Source organism: Podarcis erhardii, assembly GCF_964252035.2.
Source record: "Podarcis erhardii genome assembly, chromosome: 17".
NCBI lineage: Eukaryota > Metazoa > Chordata > Lepidosauria > Squamata > Lacertidae > Podarcis > Podarcis erhardii.
Genome location: NC_138515.1, coordinates 25,834,055 through 25,854,418, shown reverse-complemented (window position 1 = coordinate 25,854,418; position 20,364 = coordinate 25,834,055). Strand labels below are relative to the sequence as shown.

General features: G+C 44.4%; 1 protein-coding gene and 1 long non-coding RNA gene across 5 annotated transcripts in view; one reads left to right on the top strand and one right to left on the bottom strand.

Moving 5' to 3' along the window:
* NRG1 (neuregulin 1) overlaps window positions 1–5,925 on the bottom strand; it is a 512,253-nt gene extending 506,328 nt beyond the window's left edge. For 2 of the 4 annotated variants that reach the window (XM_081845046.1, XM_081845057.1), the window contains exon 1: window positions 5,651–5,925. In XM_081845046.1, coding sequence (XP_081701172.1) covers window positions 5,651–5,816 — 166 coding nt within the window. In that variant the 5' untranslated portion in view covers window positions 5,817–5,925. The remainder of the gene's footprint in view (window positions 1–5,650) is intronic. The other 2 variants (XM_081845054.1, XM_081845060.1) reach the window with 2 other exon arrangements.
* A 5,675-nt stretch (window positions 5,926–11,600) lies between these two features.
* Window positions 11,601–18,093, top strand: LOC309332040. The gene is made up of 3 exons (XR_014152051.1): window positions 11,601–11,699; window positions 17,759–17,828; window positions 17,927–18,093. It is a non-coding gene; the product is annotated as an uncharacterized lncRNA (long non-coding RNA).
* The last annotated feature ends 2,271 nt before the right edge of the window (window positions 18,094–20,364 follow it).

Genomic DNA, 20,364 nt, shown 5'->3' with positions numbered 1-20,364 from the left:
AGAAAACAAGTTTGTTAACCTCAAACCTCCTGAGAACTGCATAACTCCTGTGTCTAGGAAGGTATGTATGTCACTTCCATTAGTACCGAGTCTAACCTAGTATATAGAGATGAAAATATACGCCCCAGAGTGGGTAAATAAGGAAGTGAACTATTTTTCAGACAGCTTTTCAAATACGTTTAAAATTGATTGTACTTAAGGTTTCCCCAGGTGACTATATTTCAAGTTTTACTCTGTTAGATGAGACAGGATTGGGGGGGGCACCCAAATAACTGTCTTGATAGATACTGAATCTGAAAGAATGTAAGAAGTTAAGTAAGGAAGGAAAGCCCTCCTTTATGTGGCTTTTAGCAGACTCAATGCACACATTTAAACATAATACTGATGCACATGCAGGCTATCTTGGCTATTGGCTAAGTCTGCTTCTGCACTCTTATATGTAAAACAGGCAGTAAAGTTATTGCTATTCTTAAAGCTTACCACTTAATACAGCTTTATAAGAAATCTCTTTAGCTCTGGACAGAAAATCCTTTGCAGCAATATTTTATGTAAATGGAGGCACATAGTCAACATACACTGACAAGCGCAATGTTTTGCTTTTAGAAATCCCTCACAGTAGGTAAATGAAACAAGGCAACAAACTACAAGAAAGAAATAGAAAATGCAAATGACTGGATGCCTCAAAAACAGCAGATCAATAGGCACAAAGGGAATCAGTTCTCCAAATACCTGATATATATGAACACAAAGCAAGTTCATGCATGCTATTAATTAATCTTCTCCTGCAGGCCAAATCAAAACACGTAGTACAGAAAGAAGACGCCAACTTTAATTTTGGTTGGACTTAAGGCTGCTTTGCACGATTCAAGAGAGAAGTACACAGATGTTTCTTGGCTCATTTAGAGTCCAATCAAACAAACCCTGGGCCAGATGGTCCCCTGTAATCAACTGCATGGCATTCCCCTGCCCGTTTTTTCTTTAAAAGGACCCAAGTAGAAGGCACTGGAATGTATGTAGGACAAAGGAGCCATCCACAGGGACTAGGAAGCTACACTGTATGAAACAGATAATCAAGGGATATGTAAAACATCTGTGTATAGTGGTGTGCAGTAACAGCTGATCCACAAATTATGCAGACTGAAATGGTTCTACTTCTCAGCCATAACACTTCAGATTGCAGGTGAGGAAGACATGCTTCTAAATGCTTCTCCACAGACCAACCCCCCCCATCTATGCTAATATATCAGAGAAAAGGGTTTGGTATTGTCTGATCCCTGGTTTATTACACAGAGTGAGCTTTTTACAGGGTGAGTCTTTTAAAAAGGCCCCGTAGAAACTGTGTACTCTGTATCCACAGGGCCTATTTTGAAGGACTCACCCTATATATCTGAACTTTCAGGAAATATCACACACACACAGAGAGACATGTATAGTCTAATGTAGTACAGTCCAGAATTCTAGCACTTCTGCATTGGTTTTCTTTTAGGGGGGTAGTCAGCGTTGGCCAATAAAGCCCTAACGAACTGCTAGATGCAGCTATCAAGTGATCAAGATTGGGAGGAGAATGCCCACATTTACCAGTAACTGTTGGAAAGTGGCAATGGAGACAAAGGGCACTTCAAAGGGCAATGGAGACAAAGGGCACAGGGTAACTACACTGATATTGATGGGCAAGCCACCCCCAAAGTTGCTATCAGTGTGGGAAGGGGGCCAATCAACAATCTAACACTTGCACATGGCTGCAGTGCCCACCACCTGCTTTCAATGCCAAATCCTAATTATTACCAACCAGTAAAGGAAGGAATTGACATCCCCCCCCCCATAACTGATTGCCCACCAGAAATGGCTGGCATTTTCCTCTAGCTTGACCAGCTGCTGCCAGTGTTAGAGAAGAATCGGAGTAAAATATGCACTGCATGGAGAATGTATGGTAGCTGGCAGCATCTCTGATATTGGAAGCATATAATTTATATAGTGTGGACTTTATGCAACTAATGAGAGAGTAAGGGTGCACACAGCTAATCATTTGTACATTACAAAACAGGCAGATAAACAGCTTCTCTTTCATTTGGCAGCTTGTGTAAGTTTTACCGCAGCATGAAAAAAGAGCCTTATCTGACTGCTTTGATCTCTGTATAATCTATAACCCATGATGTCAATAGAACATCTTATTTTGAGTAAGGAGCAATCACATCATTAAGGTTTACAGTCTTTATCTTTGAGTTATGTATTACTCCTGAAATGCAAGTAACTTTGGTGATGGTTGAGATAATACCCCTTCTTCTGTGAGATTTTACTTGAAGTCAAAAACCAGTTTTCTCCTACAATCCTGAACTGGGACGGGGGGCGGGAGAGAGAATCCTCTATATTTAATGTTTTGGGGGGGAGAAGGTTGCTATTAAAAATTACACTTATAAAGAGAAAGGATTCATTCCTTTCAGAATTAAGTAAACAACAACATAAAATTAAGAACTTGATTGATAGATGAAATAAAACATATCCATCTATAAATAAAATCTCACAAGCATGAGACCTAGTTATCTAGATTCAGAAGTTGGCCTTTTGAGTATATGGTAATGAATGTTCTCTGTAATTAATACACCCTGACAAACCATATCAACCACTAATCATATAGTGAATCTATTCTGACAGACCTAGCAGCTAAATATAGATTAAAACTCAAACAATGGTTACAGCTTCCCAATGTGCAAGCAAACCATGGTTACAGTTATTCATCAGCTTTAATTTTACGTATGCTCAGCACACCAATCACTAGATGCAGTGGCCTCCACAGGCAGCACGATGGCTGTTTCTATCTTCTGTTAATTCACACCTCATAATTTGTAGAAGCAATAATTTACAAGCCTATTTTAAACATTGTTTCTGATTCTGAACTGCTGATCAATAGCAATCCATGGTTTATCTGTTCAGGCATCACACTAAACTGTAGTTAAACTTCCATTAGTCATGATTCAGCATGGTATTAGAACTGAACTGCTGAGTTTGAAGCCAGAGGTTTTAATGCCATCTGATATTCCATTTAACACTTCTCCACCATTATTCACTAAATACTGTTATAACAGATGGTTTACCCTAGTCCTTGACTTGGAAAAAAAAAAAAAACGTTTAGGGCCTCACTGCAGTGTCTAGAGCATTTGGAGCTCACCAGGTTTGACTTTTATGGAAGTCAAAGGCTGTCAGATGCTGAGAAGTCACAGCAGCAGGGTAAATTCAGTTTATTACAGACTAAGCAAAAGGGGTGGAATCCTATCTTAAGATGAAAGGAGGCAGTAATCCTGACTCAGTAACTGCCTTAGATAGCTGGTAAATATTTTAAATACATAAACAAGCATCAATCTATGGACAGAAAGATGGGAACTGAGACAGCAATGAGACATCAGCCATTCTCTCATTAATTTTTCTGGGAATGGCTAAACTCAATATGGTTAAGGCAAAAAGCTGCTGAGAGCCTGTCCCCACCTCACCAAAGGGTGTTATTCACATTTTATTACTTAATCAACAGCAGATACACACAATTAACCAACACCACAACCTACATTTTAAAATTCAAGTCCTGCAAAAAAAAAGAGAGAAATTGCCATCTTTATGTTTTCACATTTCAAGCTGAGAAGAAACTCAATCATGCTGTATATGTTCATTTGCATACTTCAGGTCCACAGCAGGAAAAGGGGAACAAAAACATTCCACTCTGGTTAACTCTTATACGTTAACTCGCCTTTGCTTATTTCCTCATTTTCCATAGAACGCCTCAACTACTGAAGTATTCAGATTTTTAAACACACACGTGTGTGTGTGTGTGTGTGTGTGTGTGTGTAGCTCAACAACAACATTGTATCCTACATGTAATGGAATATATATTTCAAGTAAGCTTGCAGATCACAGGAGCCTCAAAACTGTTATGAATGAAAGTCACAGGAAAACTAGCAGCTTTATTAATGTTAACACACCTGTGAGATGTATCACAATGTTTTGGAACAGACAAGAATAAACAGGATTCTAATACTCCCATCATTCTTCCCCCACACTTAATTCATATTATGCCAGTGTCCAGTTTTGTTTGCAGCAGCCCAGTTCATTGTTGTATCTTGTTTATTCACACCAGAAACCTTACTACAAAGGATTGATAAAGACACGTTCTTTCCTCCCTGCACCATAAGAAAAAACAACCTGATGTAGAAAAATGTTCAGCTTTTATATCAGCCAATATGTCAGGTCCCCGCAGAGTATTTCCCTTGTTTTACAGTGACATCTATCCGCCAGTCCTGGGGAATCCCGACGTCATTCACTCAACATCAGCACCGTTTAATGTGGACAGCTCCCTTCTGCAGCCATTCTGAAGTAATTTGGCACAGGGTAGCTAGAAAATGCCGAAATGATTATGGTAACAATTACGAATTAAACAAACAAATAAACAAACAAACAGGAAAACAGAAACCAACTGAGTTGAGGTGAAAGTACACAAAATGAAAAGGATCACCAAGATTCATGGATTTGGTTGGTCAGCGTTGTTCCTCAGCAGCTCTGCCTCCAACAACCATTTACGTTCTCCCAGCCACAAAACAAAATCATCTTGAAACCCTCATGTTAACAAGAGCTGACAGACTGAATTTCAGGTGCTATAAAACAAGACAGGGCACTGCATTTGCAAACAATCCAGTTAAATCCAGTGGCTCTCATGAGTACTAACACATCTAGAAATGGGAGGGAAGAATTACATCTAGAGGACTGTTAACATTTGGCAGCCACTGAAATCCCAGAAGCTGAGAGAGAGAGCAATTGCTTCTTTTGTTGAGGGAAATGATTTTGGAGGCATCAGAAGACTTTAAGGGGGGACACAACGTGAGCAGTTGAAAAACGGCTGGGCCCTGCTGGATTTATTTACAATACATATCCAATCCCATATGCCAAAGGAGATCTAGGCAAGGAAGTATTCGCCACGACCAAAGAGCAACCTTTCCAGATACAACATGCAACCAAATTCTTCGTTCGTTCTGCTTCAAAAGCCTACAGCTTCATCTAAAGTTACACATCCAACAACATACCAGCGTAAACAAGGGTTGGAAAGCATCACCCCATCAAGCACCTTCCTCCTTCTTAGAAAGCAAACACAGACAAACAAACAGCCAAGGCCTTTATTCAGGTGAAGTAAAGACACCCTGCCCCGCACCAAGGAGCCTTCCAGTTTCCTCCCTCTTTCTTGATGGCCTGAAATGCAGCCTTCTCTTAGCAAACGAACTAAAAAATAAATCGGCAGGAGAGATAAAGGCTCCATTCTGTTGCAGTAATATACCCACTCTCCACAACCCCAAACTCGTCGCCTGCTTGTTGCTGTGCGTATGAGAGAGAGAGAGAGAGGGAGCTTTCGCAAAGTTTCCCACCCGTGGTTGGCACCCAACTTGAACGACCTGCGATCCACATCCACCTGCAAATCGCTCCAAAGAGGAAAGATCCAGAGCGGGCCACAAGTCCCACACCTCGGGGGGGCAAGAAAGAGGGCGAGCAGCGAAGGAACGAAGAAGCAACCAACCTCAGCCTTCTCCCCACCTTCATCCCCCCCCCCAAAGCGGATGCGGGCCAGCCCAGCGCAGGCACCGCTCCTCGGGCGCCCCTGGCCAGCCAGCTGACTTACCACATCCCCGGGTACACAGCGCCCTGCTGACCTCCTTCTTGAGACTCCTGCCCGTCTCCAGGGGCGGGGAAGACGCCCGGAAGAGCGGCGAAGGCGACGGCAGCGGCGGCAGCAGCAGCGAAGGCGCCCCAGTGGCGTTGAGGCTGGAGGCGGCGACGGGCTCCATGAAGAAGATGTAGCGGCTCTCTTCCTTGAGGCTGCTCCCGCAGGCGGAGCCGCGCTCGGCCAGCAGCACCCACAGCAGCCCGTCCTTGCGCAGCCCGCCGCTTTTGGCCGGCCACACCTGGTGCACGCGCACCCGAGTCACCCAGGAGACGGGCGGCGGGCTGGGGCTGGGCACCAGCGCGCCGGGAGCTGGCGAGGGGACGCTCCCGGAGAAGGTGGTGCTGGAAGAAGCAGAGGCGGCGGTCGGCGGCTGCTGCTGCTGCTGCTCCGGCGGCAGGGTGAGGAGCGGCGGCGGCGGCGGCGGCGACGGCAACAGCGACGTCGCTTCTTCCCCTCCTCCTACGTCGCCGCCGCCGCCTGGCTCCACCACGCTGTGAGCTAGCACCTTGCCCTCGATCACCACGGAGGCGCGCCGGGCCAGCCCCTGCACCCAGTCCACGCTGGGCGGCGAGGAGGGGCACGGCAGGGCCGCCCCCGCCGAGGCCGAGGCGCCCAGCAGCAGCAGCAGCAGGACGACGACCGCGCGCAGCAGCAGCAGCAGCAGCAGGCGGGGGGCCATGGCCGGCGGGAAACGGCGAGGGCAGCCCCGAGCTCTCTTGGCGCCGGTGGCCGCCCGCCTGCCCCTCAGCCTCGAGCGTCGCCACCTGCGCGCCGCCTGGCCTGGCCGAGAGGGAGGGAGGGAGGGGGAGGGGGCCGCTGCTGCTGCTGCTGCCGCTGCTGACTGAGGAGGGAAGAAGAGGAAGGCGGGAAAACGCCTGAGGGGCGGGCGGGCGGGGGGGCGGGGTGGGGGGCGAAGGGGCCGCTGCTCTCTAAGCCCCACGCGCCTCGCCGCCGCCGCTGCGCGCAGGTGGCGACCGTGGCCGGGGAAGACGCTGCTTGGTATTGCCCAACTGTTAGCAGTCCTCTCTAGCCTCTGCCGCCGGGAGCTGCTCCTGCAGTGGCTGAAGCCGACTGACTGAGGAGGCAGCGAGAGGCCGGGAGGCGGCGGAGTTGCCGAGCTGCTGAAGGCGCGAGGCCACCAGGAGCAGCAGCAGCAGCAGCAGCAGCGCCGGCAGCCATGTGTTTCCTGGGCTCTGTTTACGTTCCGCGCGGGCTCTGCGGGCGCCCTCTTTGGCGCGCGCTTTTACCTCAGCTGCTGAGGGTATGGGGGAGGGGCAGCATGTTTTCCCCTCACGCGCCAGTTTTAATGCTTCACCTGCGTAGAAGCTCCTCCCCTTTCTGCCTTAGCCTGACCCCTCCCCCCCTCCCCCGCTCTTCACTAATACAGGGGTGTGTCTGAGGATGCAACGTGATGCCTGAGCTTAGGTGCTGAGTGAAGCACTGAAGCACTGAAGCATTGCCTTCAGTCACCACTACAACCCCTTGGAGTGTGGGCATGATGACACCATTCTCCCCCACAGTCACGTGGGGTTATTTGTGTGCAGCTTGTTTATATGTGAGCGTCTTGAGAGAGATGCCTTTCAAACCCATCACTGATGTGTAAACTTGGTCAGGCGACAAGTGTGGGTGCAGCTGGACCACAAATTAAACCCCGGGTCTGTACCACTACCCATGAATGCTCATCACCTGAGGACTGTCTTGAGGTGATGGGCATTCATGTGGGTGCATCATTAAGAGAGCAATTGTACGTCCACTCTTGCCTAGGAGCAGTGCTATTTTTTTTTAGAAAAAGAGGTGTGGGAACTCATCACGAACTCCCACCTCTTTCTCTTAGAATGGTAATGGTCAGGCCCACCTGAGAGGTGTCGGAACTGAGTTCCTGTGAATTTTGGCAGAAAAAAAGTCCTAGAGTAAGCATCATTTAACATGGAATTACTCCTGAGTTGGCCTGCATGGGCTCTGCATAGTGAATGATGCATCATGTGGTGCCTTCATGCGACAATGAGAAATCGTACAACAAACACCGCAGATGGAGCTCATTATTACACTTATGCTGTGTTCATGCTCCAAAGTGTTCACAACACCTTACACGTGGTTCCCAGGTGAGTTTGGGCCAAACCTGCTTAGCTTTAGGGGAACTTCAGTGTGCCTCCATTTCAATGAAGGTGGTTCATACATTCATGTCCATATGAATTTGAACATATGTGTTGTTCAGCCCTTAGAATGCGGACCCATCACAAGGAGCCATCTAATCTGATGGAATTATGAAAAGATATGTTTGGCAACAGTTTGTACTCCTATGTATATAAACAAGGAGGAGAAATAGAATGTGTTGGCAGGGCTTTTTTTCCCAGCCAGAACTCAGTTCTGGCATCTCTCAGGTGGGTGCCATTACCATTCTAAGAAAATAAAGGAGATCATTGTTCATTGTGAGTTCTGGCACCTCTTTTTCTAGAAAAATAGCACTGTGGTGTGCCATTGTAATTCGACATGCATGTCTTGCTTTTCATCTCCCTTCCCTTTCCTGGTTGACCACTGAAGAACCACAACAGAAGCTTCAGCTATATTTTACCTCCCCCCACATGAAGATCTTAGTAGCTTCAAAGTAATAATGTACAGTTCATGCAAAGAGCTCCATAGTGGGAAAACTTTTATCTGGGTGGCTGTGTTGATATGAAAGGTAGTGTTGTCCAGACAGGAATTCCAGGGAATTCCAGGGTCACACTCAGCAAAATGAGCAGGAGCCCCACTACCCAAAAAAAAGCAGCAGGTTTACTACATTTTGAGAACTAACTGAAGTAATTAACATGACCATCTAAAGAGGTCCCCACTCACACACAAATGCTATTTAAAGTAATGCCCATTACTATCTAAAGAGGTTGGGGAGGCATAAAAGCACTGGGTCCAGAATCTAAAATTACTTAACCGAACTACTGAACATGAATTATTTCTCAGTTCATATGCATCCGCATATATTGTTTTGTCATATGCAGAGAGGGGCAGATAAGAAGTGATATGAAGAATGCATTTTGAGTTATGCAACTTAACTTGTAACCTCCCAGCTGAGCAAAAAGCTATCTGTATTTATTTATTTTTAAAGCTGTTTATAAGCAAACCTGCTGTGTAGAGAGAGAAAGAGAGGGGCTAGTCAGGATTTTAGCCAAGAGAAGCATATTCCTTCCATTATTTTGACAAACCCACAAATATATCTTATTTGATTCAAATAATTAAATTGTGAGAACATAGAGTGGAACATTGTGTTATAGTGGTACAACACCCTGCCCCCAAGCAAAACTGTAGCACATTACTTTGTCATCCTAACAGCAAATAGAAATCACTTTAGGCGAAACTCTAAAAATCTGTCCCTGGCCATAGTAAGCTCAGCTGTTAAGAACCAAGCTACCCCCTGCCTGCAATAGCCTCTTCCTGGATCACACTAGTGCTTGTGCAAGTTCATAGGAAAACTAGGAACTTGATTTCAGAAATACCAGGTCCTGCTTAACATAAAGACATTGCTTTCAGAGCCTTCTGGATCCTGAGGTTCTGTAGCATTGTTTTGAAATGTTTTTCAGGAAACGTTATCAGGAGGCATACAGTTCCTAGTTTTCTACTAGGGCAGCAGAGCAGTCTCTGCTGACAAGTGGCTGTAGCTGCATTTCTCAGCCACTTAATGAGAGTAAACAGCCAATCAATACCAACTGGGCAAGGATGGAGGGAGAGCCTGCTCATCACGGCTATTGCATAAATATGTCCCCACTGCCTCTATAGCTAGCCAGATGTCTCAGGATTCAAGAGGCAGTAAAAACGCCTGCTTTCCTTTAAGACAAATCTAGCATTTTCTTTGCTCTTCTTTCTCCCTCGCATGCCATCTGCAACAAAAGATCCCTCCTAAAATGGATTTGCTGTATGTTTATGTGCAGATTGTGGCGGCCTGATTGGTCCCTAATGAAGTACCAAATATCAGGGTAATGCCTTCTATTAAATCAATGTGTGCTTATGGAAGAATATGCAAATAATGGAGGGAGAACTCTTTGCCAGGTATCTTACAGATAAGTATAATAAAGCACCGGGAACTTGTTACATTATACCAGTATCTCCAAGCTTCATACAAATAATAGCATAATACAAGATAATTAAATGGGTTCAAATGATAAGAAAGGAGATGCCAACTAAACATTAGGAATAACTTTCTGACATTAACAGCTGTTAAACAGTGAAATGGACCCCCTCAGAAAGTGATGGGCTCCCCTTCACTGGATTTTTTTTTTAAAAAAAGGTTGGATGGCCATCTGTCAGTGATCTTTAGCTGTGATTCCTGCATTGCCGAGGGTGGGAGTAGATGTTCCTTGAGGCCCCTTCCAACTCTGCAATTGTATGATTATAAAATCAACTCACAATATGAAGAAGAAGAAGAGTTTGGATTTGATATCCCGCTTTATCACTAACCGAAGTAGTCTCAAAGCGGCTAACATTCTCCTTTCCCTTCCTCCCCCACAACAAACACTCTGTGAGGTGAGTGGGGCTGAGAGACTTCAGAGAAGTGTGACTAGCCCAAGGTCACCCAGCAGCTGCATGTGGAGGAGCGGAGATGCGAACCCGGTTCCCCAGATTACGAGTCTACCGCTCTTATGGTAATCAAATCTTAGAAACAATCCCTTGGTCTAACCACACACAAAAAAACCAGCCCCAAGAGCTGAGGGAAATATTGACTGCAAAATGCTGAGCACATCAACCACTCCATGTAGTGTATTTAGTTATTTTTTGGCAAAGGTTGCCCCCATGTATATTTTAGGAAGCACGCTAAACTTTACCCAAAGCAATAACATACATATTAAAGTTAGAAATTGAAACTTAGGGGCTTTTCTATCAACCAGAAAAACACAATGTGTTTCTGTTTAGTGTTATGGGAGAGAACCATGTCAGCCTTATTTCTACAAATAATCTCATTAACACCCCGCTGTTTTTGCAAGGTTCAATCTGACATAATTGAGGACATTTTAAGAGCACAAGCTGAATTAAGATGCATATGGAGCCAAAGTGCCCAAAAGGCAAACAAGACATTTGGACCAGATGTCAGCCTTGGGGGGCATTAAGCAGCTCTCTGCTGGGTGCTCCCACTGCTCCCAGAAACTCGCTTCTATGGAAGTCCACTCAGTAATCTTCCAAGGTTGACTTATAGGTGACATGAGGACTTTGTTCCATAGTTGCCTGGCAACTGCAAGACGACAAGCACAAACACTGCTTTATCACAGAATTGCAAAGTGGCCAGTTAGGAGCTTGACCCAGGCACAAGTGCTGGTAAGGTTCACCCCCCCTCAAAATAAAAAACCTGGAGAGGCAGCAAGTACTTAGAAAAGAAGGAAGCTGTCTGCCTGTGTTCCATTAAAGGTACCAAAGTAGCCCTTTCTTCAGACAAACTTGCCCATACAAAATGAATGGAGCAGAACTTGGTGGTCCAAAGCAAGCAGCAGCTTGGCTCAGCTGTCTGTGACTATCCAATTCAAAGGACCAGGAGGACTCTGCTCTGTGTTGCTAGCATTCTGGCTTGAAATGGTTGAAGATTCTGGCTTGAAATGGTTGAAGATTTGAAATTTGATGATAAGTGAGACTAAAGAAAATATAAAACTTTTTGGAAGAAGTGCTAGATTATATTTGAATGTGTGGACATGAGATTGTAAACAAGTTGATAATTTGTTTGGAAAAAACTTTTAACGATGTAAATGGGAGCGGGAGACGCGAGGGAGTCCAAAGAAGTCATGAAATTATGTCTGTGATAGAAGTAAGATTGTTTATTATTTGTGCATTTATATTTAAAAACTTTAATAAATATTTATAAAAAAAAAAAAAGAAGTTCTCTTCCGCGATCAGCTGCTCTGGTAGCACAGAGAAGGGACCATCAGCTAAGGCTGCTGGAAGCAGGAGCCCAACCACATCTGAAGGAACACATGCTCCCTGACATGGCTTTTGGGCTAGCAGTGATACACAACAGTGATACACAAGAAAGGTAAACAAAGGTGGTCAACAAAAGAGGTTTAAAGACTGTCTCAAGGCAATTTTTTAAAAAATGTAGTATAAACACTAACAATTGGGAAACACTGGCCTGCGAACACTCCAATTGGAGAACAGTCTTTACCAAAGGTGTCATGGGCTTTGAAGACACTCAAACTCAGAATGTAAGGGAGAAACGTGCTAAGAGGAAGACACGATTGGCAAATCCACACCGTGATCAACTCCCACCCAGAAACCAATGTCCCCACTGTGGAAGGACGTGTGGTTCCAGAATTGGCCTCCACAGTCACTTACGGACTCATTGTTAAAACCATGTTTATGGAAGACAATCTTACTCGGCTACAAGTGATTGCCAAAGAAGAAGATGACATGCCACAAGATCTTGGGGTTGGAGAGGAACTTGAGGCTGGGGTGCAGTACTGTGCCATGGGAGGTACAAAATTTCTTGAGAACAGATTTCCAAGACATCAACACATTGGATGCCATTATAAAGTTTCCTACATTGCTTGGGGTGAAATATGGTGCCACAAAGCCAGACTATGACCTTTCTTTCATTTATAAAACTAAAGCATTTCCCACTTCCATGACTGCAAAGATAGATTCGAAAAGGTAAAGGCATAAGGACATAAGAGCTTTGCTAGATCACAGTAAACATTCTCTCTAGGTCATCATTCTGTTCCTTCCATTTCTTAATGGTCTCCAGCATGAAGCCCGTCTTTTCACAGCTGACACACACTGGGTGTCAAACCTTTCATTGAGTTATCCACCGTTAAGATCTCTTTTCTGGACAGTCACTACCAATTCTACCCTCTGCCTTGCAGGACATCTTGTGGAGAAGAAAGGGCTGAGGAGAAAACCCTACACAAATCCAGAGTGGAGTTCCTAAGATGGTTGGCTGGCATCTTGTATGTCACCTTCCAGCAACTCCTGTAGCCAAGCTGAGAGGTCTTGCCAGATGGGCAGCCCAAGGCCTCCATACACACTGCCCAGGCTCACTCCCCAGAGAGGTCACTTAGGTGCTGCTAATGCAGCAAAACCAATTTGAGAGGCAACAGTCACGAGTTACCGGTCTCTGCAGCCACAGCAGGTGTTGTGATTCCCCAGCGGTTTGACTTCACCCCTGGAGGTGCACTCCATTGTTTCTTGAGACAGATGGATGCCAGCAACAACTGCCCACTCAGTGTCCATCAGTGTATATGCAAAGTTGGGATTTGCTTTTCTTTAGTATGGCTCACTGATGTTGAACTGCATTTACCATACCAATGTTAATTCGGGCGTGTTGTATTGTCCTATATTGCCCCCTCAGTCACCATGGAGGCCCAATCAAGCACTGAACTGCATTCAGAATCCTCATGCTCCATTGACTTGCATGTAGACCGCTTGCACTTGTAAATGTTCCAAAACTTTTTTTAAAAAATGCAAACGGGGGTGCCTGTCTTTTACACTAAATTTTGTTTTTTCAACCCCCTCAGCCATAGACTCCAGCAACATATACCATTTTGCTGCAGGTCTCCAGCTGAATCTCTCTAGCAATGTGTTCAATTCCAGCTAAACAGAATGACATCACACAAACAACATTGTCTGAAAAGACGTGGAAACCAGTTTTCAAAAACAGAGAGATATGGTTTGGTCATTTTCTCTTCAGAATAACTTGAGAGGCTTCAAATATAATACACACCAGTGGAGAGCTGAATAAGATTGATAACTCTCCAAGAATTTGTTCTTTCAGGAGCATTGTTATATATTAGCATTTTAAGTCAGTTAGCACTATTTAATTCGCAAGTGTAGAAACTGTGCATTGTATGTGTCTACAGTAATCCTATTCTGAATCTTCATATACCATTAGCCTTCATACTGTCTCTTGGCTGATAACGAGTTCTACAGGATAATTGCATGCCAGGTGAAAAAAGCTTTATCCATTGGTTTGCTAAGATAGGACCTCCCGTCAGAAACAGAAGGCTTAGAATAGCCTCTGGGTTTAGTGATGGGACTGAATTAGTTGTCAGCATGCCACTTTATTCATACCATCTGCTTATCTTAAAAAAAGGGGAAAGACCACCTCTGTAGTCTTGGCTCCAGTGGGCTGCCTCCAATTATATTGCTCTTCTGCTTCTTGTCTTAGCCTGAGGCCCAATTCATATATGAGCTCAGCAGTGTGGTTGCCACCTGCATTGAAATTATGTGGGCTCTGCTCCATGTGGCAAAAGTGATGTGTGAAACAAAACTGCTATGTAGTCGTAGCAATTAGAAGTGGCAACTACTAAACAAGCTGCCTCAAAAAAGAGAGGTTGATTTAGTGCAGGGTCAGCAAACTTTTTCAGCAGGGGGCCAGTCCACTGTCCCTCAGACCTTGTGGGGGGCCGGACTATATTTTTTTGGGGGGGGGGATGAATGAATTCCTATGCCCCACAAATAACCCAGAGATGCATTTTAAACAAAAGGATACATTCTACTCATGTAAAAACACACTGATTCCTGGACCATCTGCGGGCCGGATTTAGAAGGTGATTGGGCTGGATCCGGCTCCCAGGCCTTAGTTTGCTTTCCCATGGACAAGACTATAATGGAGCCTGGCAATGCACGCACATGCATTCTTTAGTTGGGACTTTTCCATTTGGGGGCTAACAAAACACGGGCTGCACTAGTGGCATACATAAATAACATTTCCGCTATCTCAATATGTAGTTCAGTAGTACTTCCAACCAGCCTGAAAAGCACAGCCTAGCAACTGCCTACTTGCAAGGATCCAGTGAATCAGAAGTGGACAGTGATTGGTTTACACGTTGATGTGGACCTTCTGTGCTGTCGCTTTCAAGAGACGCCATACTGAATCCAGATTTGACCTTTTCTTATTGATGCTCAATGGGACTGCTTCCAGGAAAGAGGCCAGCTACACTAGAATTTAACTCTTCAGGCATCTCAGTGAAGCAAAGAGGTTTTGCAGTGGACTTTTCTTCCTTCATGGTGGCTCAGCAGTTATGCTCACTTTGGGGGGAGCATGACCTACTGTACTTTACCGTCTATAAGACACCCCCATGGATAAGACGCCCCCTAATTTTCGGGACTCAATATCAATAAAATGGGGGGGGGGAGAGAGAGAGATTGTCCAGAATGGGAGGAATGCTGAAAAAAAGCTCACCCAAATTCCAAACGCTTGTGATCGAATGCAATGCAGAAGCCTCCTATAGTATTTCCAATCAACACCAGCAGCCGCCAATCACACACCCAATTGCCGCAGCAGAGCCCAATCACCAAGAGCCATTGTTGCAGCAGCGACCAATCACCAGCAGACATTCTTGCAGCAGCAACCAATCACAAGCAAACATTGCCACAGCAACACCCAATCACAAGCAGACATTGTCGCAGCAGCCTATCACCCGCAATAACACCAGTGACAATCTACTACCCAAGACAGAAATCATTTCCACAGTCCCCTACCTCTGCGCTACCCATGTATAAGACTACCCCAATTTTTAAGCATTGTTTTAAGGTAAAAAAACCACTGTCTTATAGATGGAAAAGTATGGTAGGTGCTTAGGAGTGACTTCGAAACCTCCAGCCTTGTTCCTTGCCTGTTCACTCCTTGCTAATCCCAACTCACAGAGTGGAGAGAAACAGCAGGCCAGGCGAAATGGGTTTCTTCTGTGTGCAAATTGAGGATCAAGCCCTTGGCAATCACAAAAAGAAATGAATAATTTGCAAAATCTACTGAGGATTCAGCTTTGTTAAACGGCTCAGTAATTTCCACCAGCATTACTACAATGAGGTCTGATTCGCAGTGACATCCAAGCTTCAACATTGCATGGCTTGCCAATAATTTTAGGCTGATCTGAATGTGAATCTGAAAATTTCCCTTTATGCTACTATAGCTCTCCAAAACATATACTGCCCCAACAATTAAAAAGCATTCTCTCTAAAATGTCCCCAGACAATACCATTTACGTTGTATGTCAACTCTCTTTATATAAAAGAGTGCACTGATTATTCTGCTTAAAAGTTATACCATGTTTCCCTCATAATTGCATGTCTTATTGAATTCCCCAATTTTTTTTGGTAAATTATATTTGCAATGCTCCACTAAAGATTAAAAATGCAACAATTAGGGTGACCATATTCAAAGCAAGGAAAAGGTTGTGTATCTTTAATATGTGTGTATAAGATGGATTTTATTATCCACAAGTGAAAGGGATGCTTGAAGAATTGGAAATTTGCATGTTCCTATATCAAATGGCTTCTCTGCACTTCTTTCATGCACTGTGCAGATGGAAACTAGACCGTCCACTGGATTTCACACATCTCTGAATATTGCAGCACAATTCTCAGTAGTTTAAACATACACATTTATTTGAGAGAAAACACACGCTTTAATATATATTTTGAGAGCGTAAATATTAGGGGTGTATGTATAAGATACAGAAAGTCCCAAATCAAGAACTGAAGCAAGGCTGCTTGGGACAGTTTTGAAGCTGTCCATGCTGTAGCAGGATCTCTCCCAAGTGCCTAAAACTAAAGTGTTTTGTGTGTGTGTGTGTGTGTGTGTGTGTGTGTGTGTGTGTGCCTATTGATTCTTCTAGATCTCTCAGCAACCTTCAGTCATAATCTACCATGGCATCTCATTCTTCTGGGTCATTTTGCTGAAATGGGCTTGGAAGGCACAACATTGAATCACTTGCCAACTATTTTATGCTGAACTGCATGTGAATCTGAAAATTTCCTCCCTCAGTTGTACCGTCTGTCTGTCTGTCTGTCTGTCCATCTATCCATCTATCAACCTATCTCTATCCATCCATCCCCCTTTCAATGCTTTTCAACACATTCACCTGTAAAACAGATTCACCTGTAAAACACATTCACATGTGCATTCTGTGTGCATCACTTATTTAAAGCCAGAAGTGGCTGGTGAGGAGGGGAGGCACCATACACCTGGTCTTCCAGCTTCTGAGTGCCTGCCACATATTAGAAGAGGAGTGACACTGTGGCAGGGAGGTCAGTGTTGTGTTGGTGCATCAGTTGACACAGTGCCGACCTCCTTGCCACCTCATCCCTCCCAGTAAACAGTAGCGACTCAGCTGTCAGGAGTATGGCTATGCAGCAGTGCCCTTTCTTACACACATTTTTGGGGTGCCCCTTTTGTACACCAAAAATGCATTACAACATTCAGTCATGTGCATAATGGGTCTAGGAGCTGCATTCCAGTTCACAAGGAAGTTAGGGAGCATTGGATGAAGAAGTGGGCCAAATGTGTATCTTGTCCAGCCCTAGTACCATGCATCAGAAACACTCATAGATAGCAATATACATTGTCACTACTAGAGCTATACTGAATGTCCTCTAATTTTCTGTATTTGCCTCATATATAGTTAATCTAATGCAACTGATCAAACTGCCCATAGCTCAGGCCCTCGATTCATATTTGTAAATGATTTTTTATTGTATAATTGCTGCCACCTGGTGCCCTTTTGTCATCTTGGCTGCTTTTTGGGGAGGCATCATAATCATCCCTCTCCTTCTTTACTTTTGTGGTTTTGCAAATACCACTGTTCAACCATGTTGACTACTCTTAACGCTCTTGGAATGAGTGGGTGGGTGTTTGTCTTTTTTTTACATGAAAAAGATCGCGGAATGTGGCGAGTAGCCCTGGCTTTTGAAACTTGAGGTGCACAGTGGTACCTCAGGTTAAGTACTTAATTCGTTCCAGAGGTCTGTACTTAACCTGAAACTGTTCTTAACCTGAAGCACCACTTTAGCTAATGGGGCCTCCTGCTGCCGCTGCGCCGCCGGAGCACAATTTCTGTTCTCATCCTGAAGCAAAGTTCTTAACCTGAAGCACTATTTCTGGGTTAGCGGAGTCTGTAACCTGAAACATATGTAACCTGAGGTACCACTATATATTTTTCGGACTTGCCGTGGGACTTTAGGCTGAAAGGTGGGTATTAAATGAAACTGCAATCTTCATCATCCTCACCTCAGCCCTAAACATTAAGGGTTGTATTCAATGTAGTGTTATGCAAATTTTCGTAGTGCATTTGTTCAGTGGAACATTCTCTCCTTCAGATCTGATCTGATCTAGGGGTTCTTCTCATCCTCTGCTGCTGTTTTGCTGAGGACATGAGACATTCACTTGGTGAAAAGGAGTGCAAATCCCTTTAAACAAGTGGAAATCCTTGCATAGTTGGTGGCAAGTGCGAGCTGAATACCACCCTAAACATGTTTCCTTTTCAGACATACTGAACAGATGAGTCAAAAAGAAGCCTTTTGTCCACCTCCCATGGATTAGAGCGATGTTTGTAAACTTCCGTGGACAGCTGAGATCATTCCGACAGAGTTTTCCAAAGGAATTTCCCTGTGTTCTCAGCCACATAATATGCTCAGTAAAACCACCAGCAGAATTTATGGTTTATCTTCCTCTGTTTCATTTAGCATTATTTAAAGACATGCTTATAATTCCATCGAAGCTAATAGGATTTCTGTTAAAGTATACATTGGAGTGTTTTGCTGAATCAAAGCCTTTGTATAGAACTCAAAAGCAGCATGTTTGTGTTACAGCTCAGAATACTACTTTAAAAAGTGCCGCTGGATGAAAGATGAAAGCAGGCAGATTTGAAACATGCATTGAAAATGGGACTTTAATTGACTGCTATGATGACTTTGGCGCATCCTGGTAGGATGTTACATATGTCACCTGAATTGGGTAATTCATATCCTTTGATCATTGTTTTGGATAGCATCACCACATATCTGCAGTCAGCTTGTAGAACATGGGTTTCTGTGCATTTATTTATTTTTAGCTTGACATCCCATTTCCAAAATTTACAGCCATTCTATTTGCTGCTCTGTGTCGTATCTTCCTAATGTTTCTATTTGGATTAAAGGAAAAAAACTCGCTTGGAAAATGCCATTTAAAAAACAAACAAACAAAACATGCTCATTTGCATAATCTGAATCATTACCTTCTCCTGGACAGGGTACCATAGCATTCCTGCTAATAATCTGCAAAAATACTTCCAGCCAAGCAGTTGGCCCATCAGTAGAACAGACTGTATTTGCCAGAATGCAATCAAAGCTACATTTAGATCCCTATCATTATTTTCCCTCCCTATGCCTTGACACTTTCAACACAGCTTAACCTTGCCTCAATGCAGCCTCATCAGTCATGATTCACGTGTCTTGCAAGGATTCTAGCCCAGTGGGCTTATTCTTGAACAGGCAACTGGAGCATGCAGGGATTTAGTCTGTGCACCACTATGTGGTTCTTACCAAAGAGGGGGCTTCAGGGAAACCAGGCACATCAGCAAGGATGCATATTGACATTGATTGGACAGGTAGTCCTTTCTAACTCCTTATAAGGGAGTTTGGGTCATGACTGCTGTTTGCTGATCCACCTGCACAGCTCTGACTCCATCTGCCTTTACTAGGTTTCACAAAAAAGCTAATTTTCCAGGCACATCAGAAAGCATATCTTTTCCTACGGAGAATTAATAGGAGGAACACACTATCCTTGCACCGATACCTATCCAAATGGTTAAGGTAAACTGAAGAGCTTTATTTTGAGTGAATACGTTTTTGATTAAAAGTAAAGGGTGGCATATCTCAGGGCTGATTTTTAACCATGCTGCTCCTGCCCACAAGGCAGCTGCTGTGTCAGGAACGTGCCCCCCCCCAGAGTGCAGCGGAAGAGTCAGCCTCAGAAATTGAGCTAAGCAAGCAGGGGACTGACCCTGCAGATGAGAGCTGGCTGTCTAGAAAGTCTAGAAAGAGTAGCCTGCCTTTCCCAGGGAAGACACTGTTAGCTCCCAAGGAGAGGAAGAGTTGGAAGGCAGTCAGAGCATTGCCAGGCAACCAGCAGATAAGCCAGAGTCTGAGGCTGTGTCTTCTGGGAGTGGGGAGGAGACAGACCAGCCGTTCAGTCCCCGTACTAGGAGACTTGAGAAGCTCAGAGAACAATGGAAGGGAAGGAGAAGAAAGGCGTGGTTTTGGTGCTCTTCCTGTTGGTGGACGAACAATGATTCAGACTGATCAACTACTGTGAATGAGAGCAGGCGGGGAACTGAGCTCTCAGTGTGTTTTTCTTGTAAATAAACTTACATAAAACTGATGGAGAGTCCTTGCTGCTTATCAGGCTGCTTGCCTGCCAGAGATCATTATATGCTGGTGTAAAAATAAAAACAACAACTTCCCCATGGGTGAATCTCCATGCATAAAGTTGGAGAGCCTCTTCCCCAGTACATCAGTCCATGGCATGTAAGCACTTCCGGTATAATCCTGGCATGGAGCTGCTGCATGAATTTTGGACAATGTACACAGGGTGAAAGGCCTTAAAAAGTTATTCTTGGCCTGTTACATGGAGCATCAACATAGGGAAATGTTTCTTGGAAGCCTTCTGACATTATCTTTAGTGGCGTTGGAGCTATTGGGTGTATCTCCTTTCCATTCTAATCATTGGACAACCATATGGGAGTGTCAGGCTTCAGGGAATCCAATCCCTCCCCTGGTGGCAGCCAAAAACCAGATAAACAAGAAGAGTTCTTACCATGTAATTTATTCAGTATTCACAGAGAGAGAGAAAGGAGACAATGAAATAATGGTGTTGATCCGAGTAAAGTCCAACTCCTTCCATCTCTTCTATTCTATATCATCCCTATGCCGGCTGATCTGAGCTT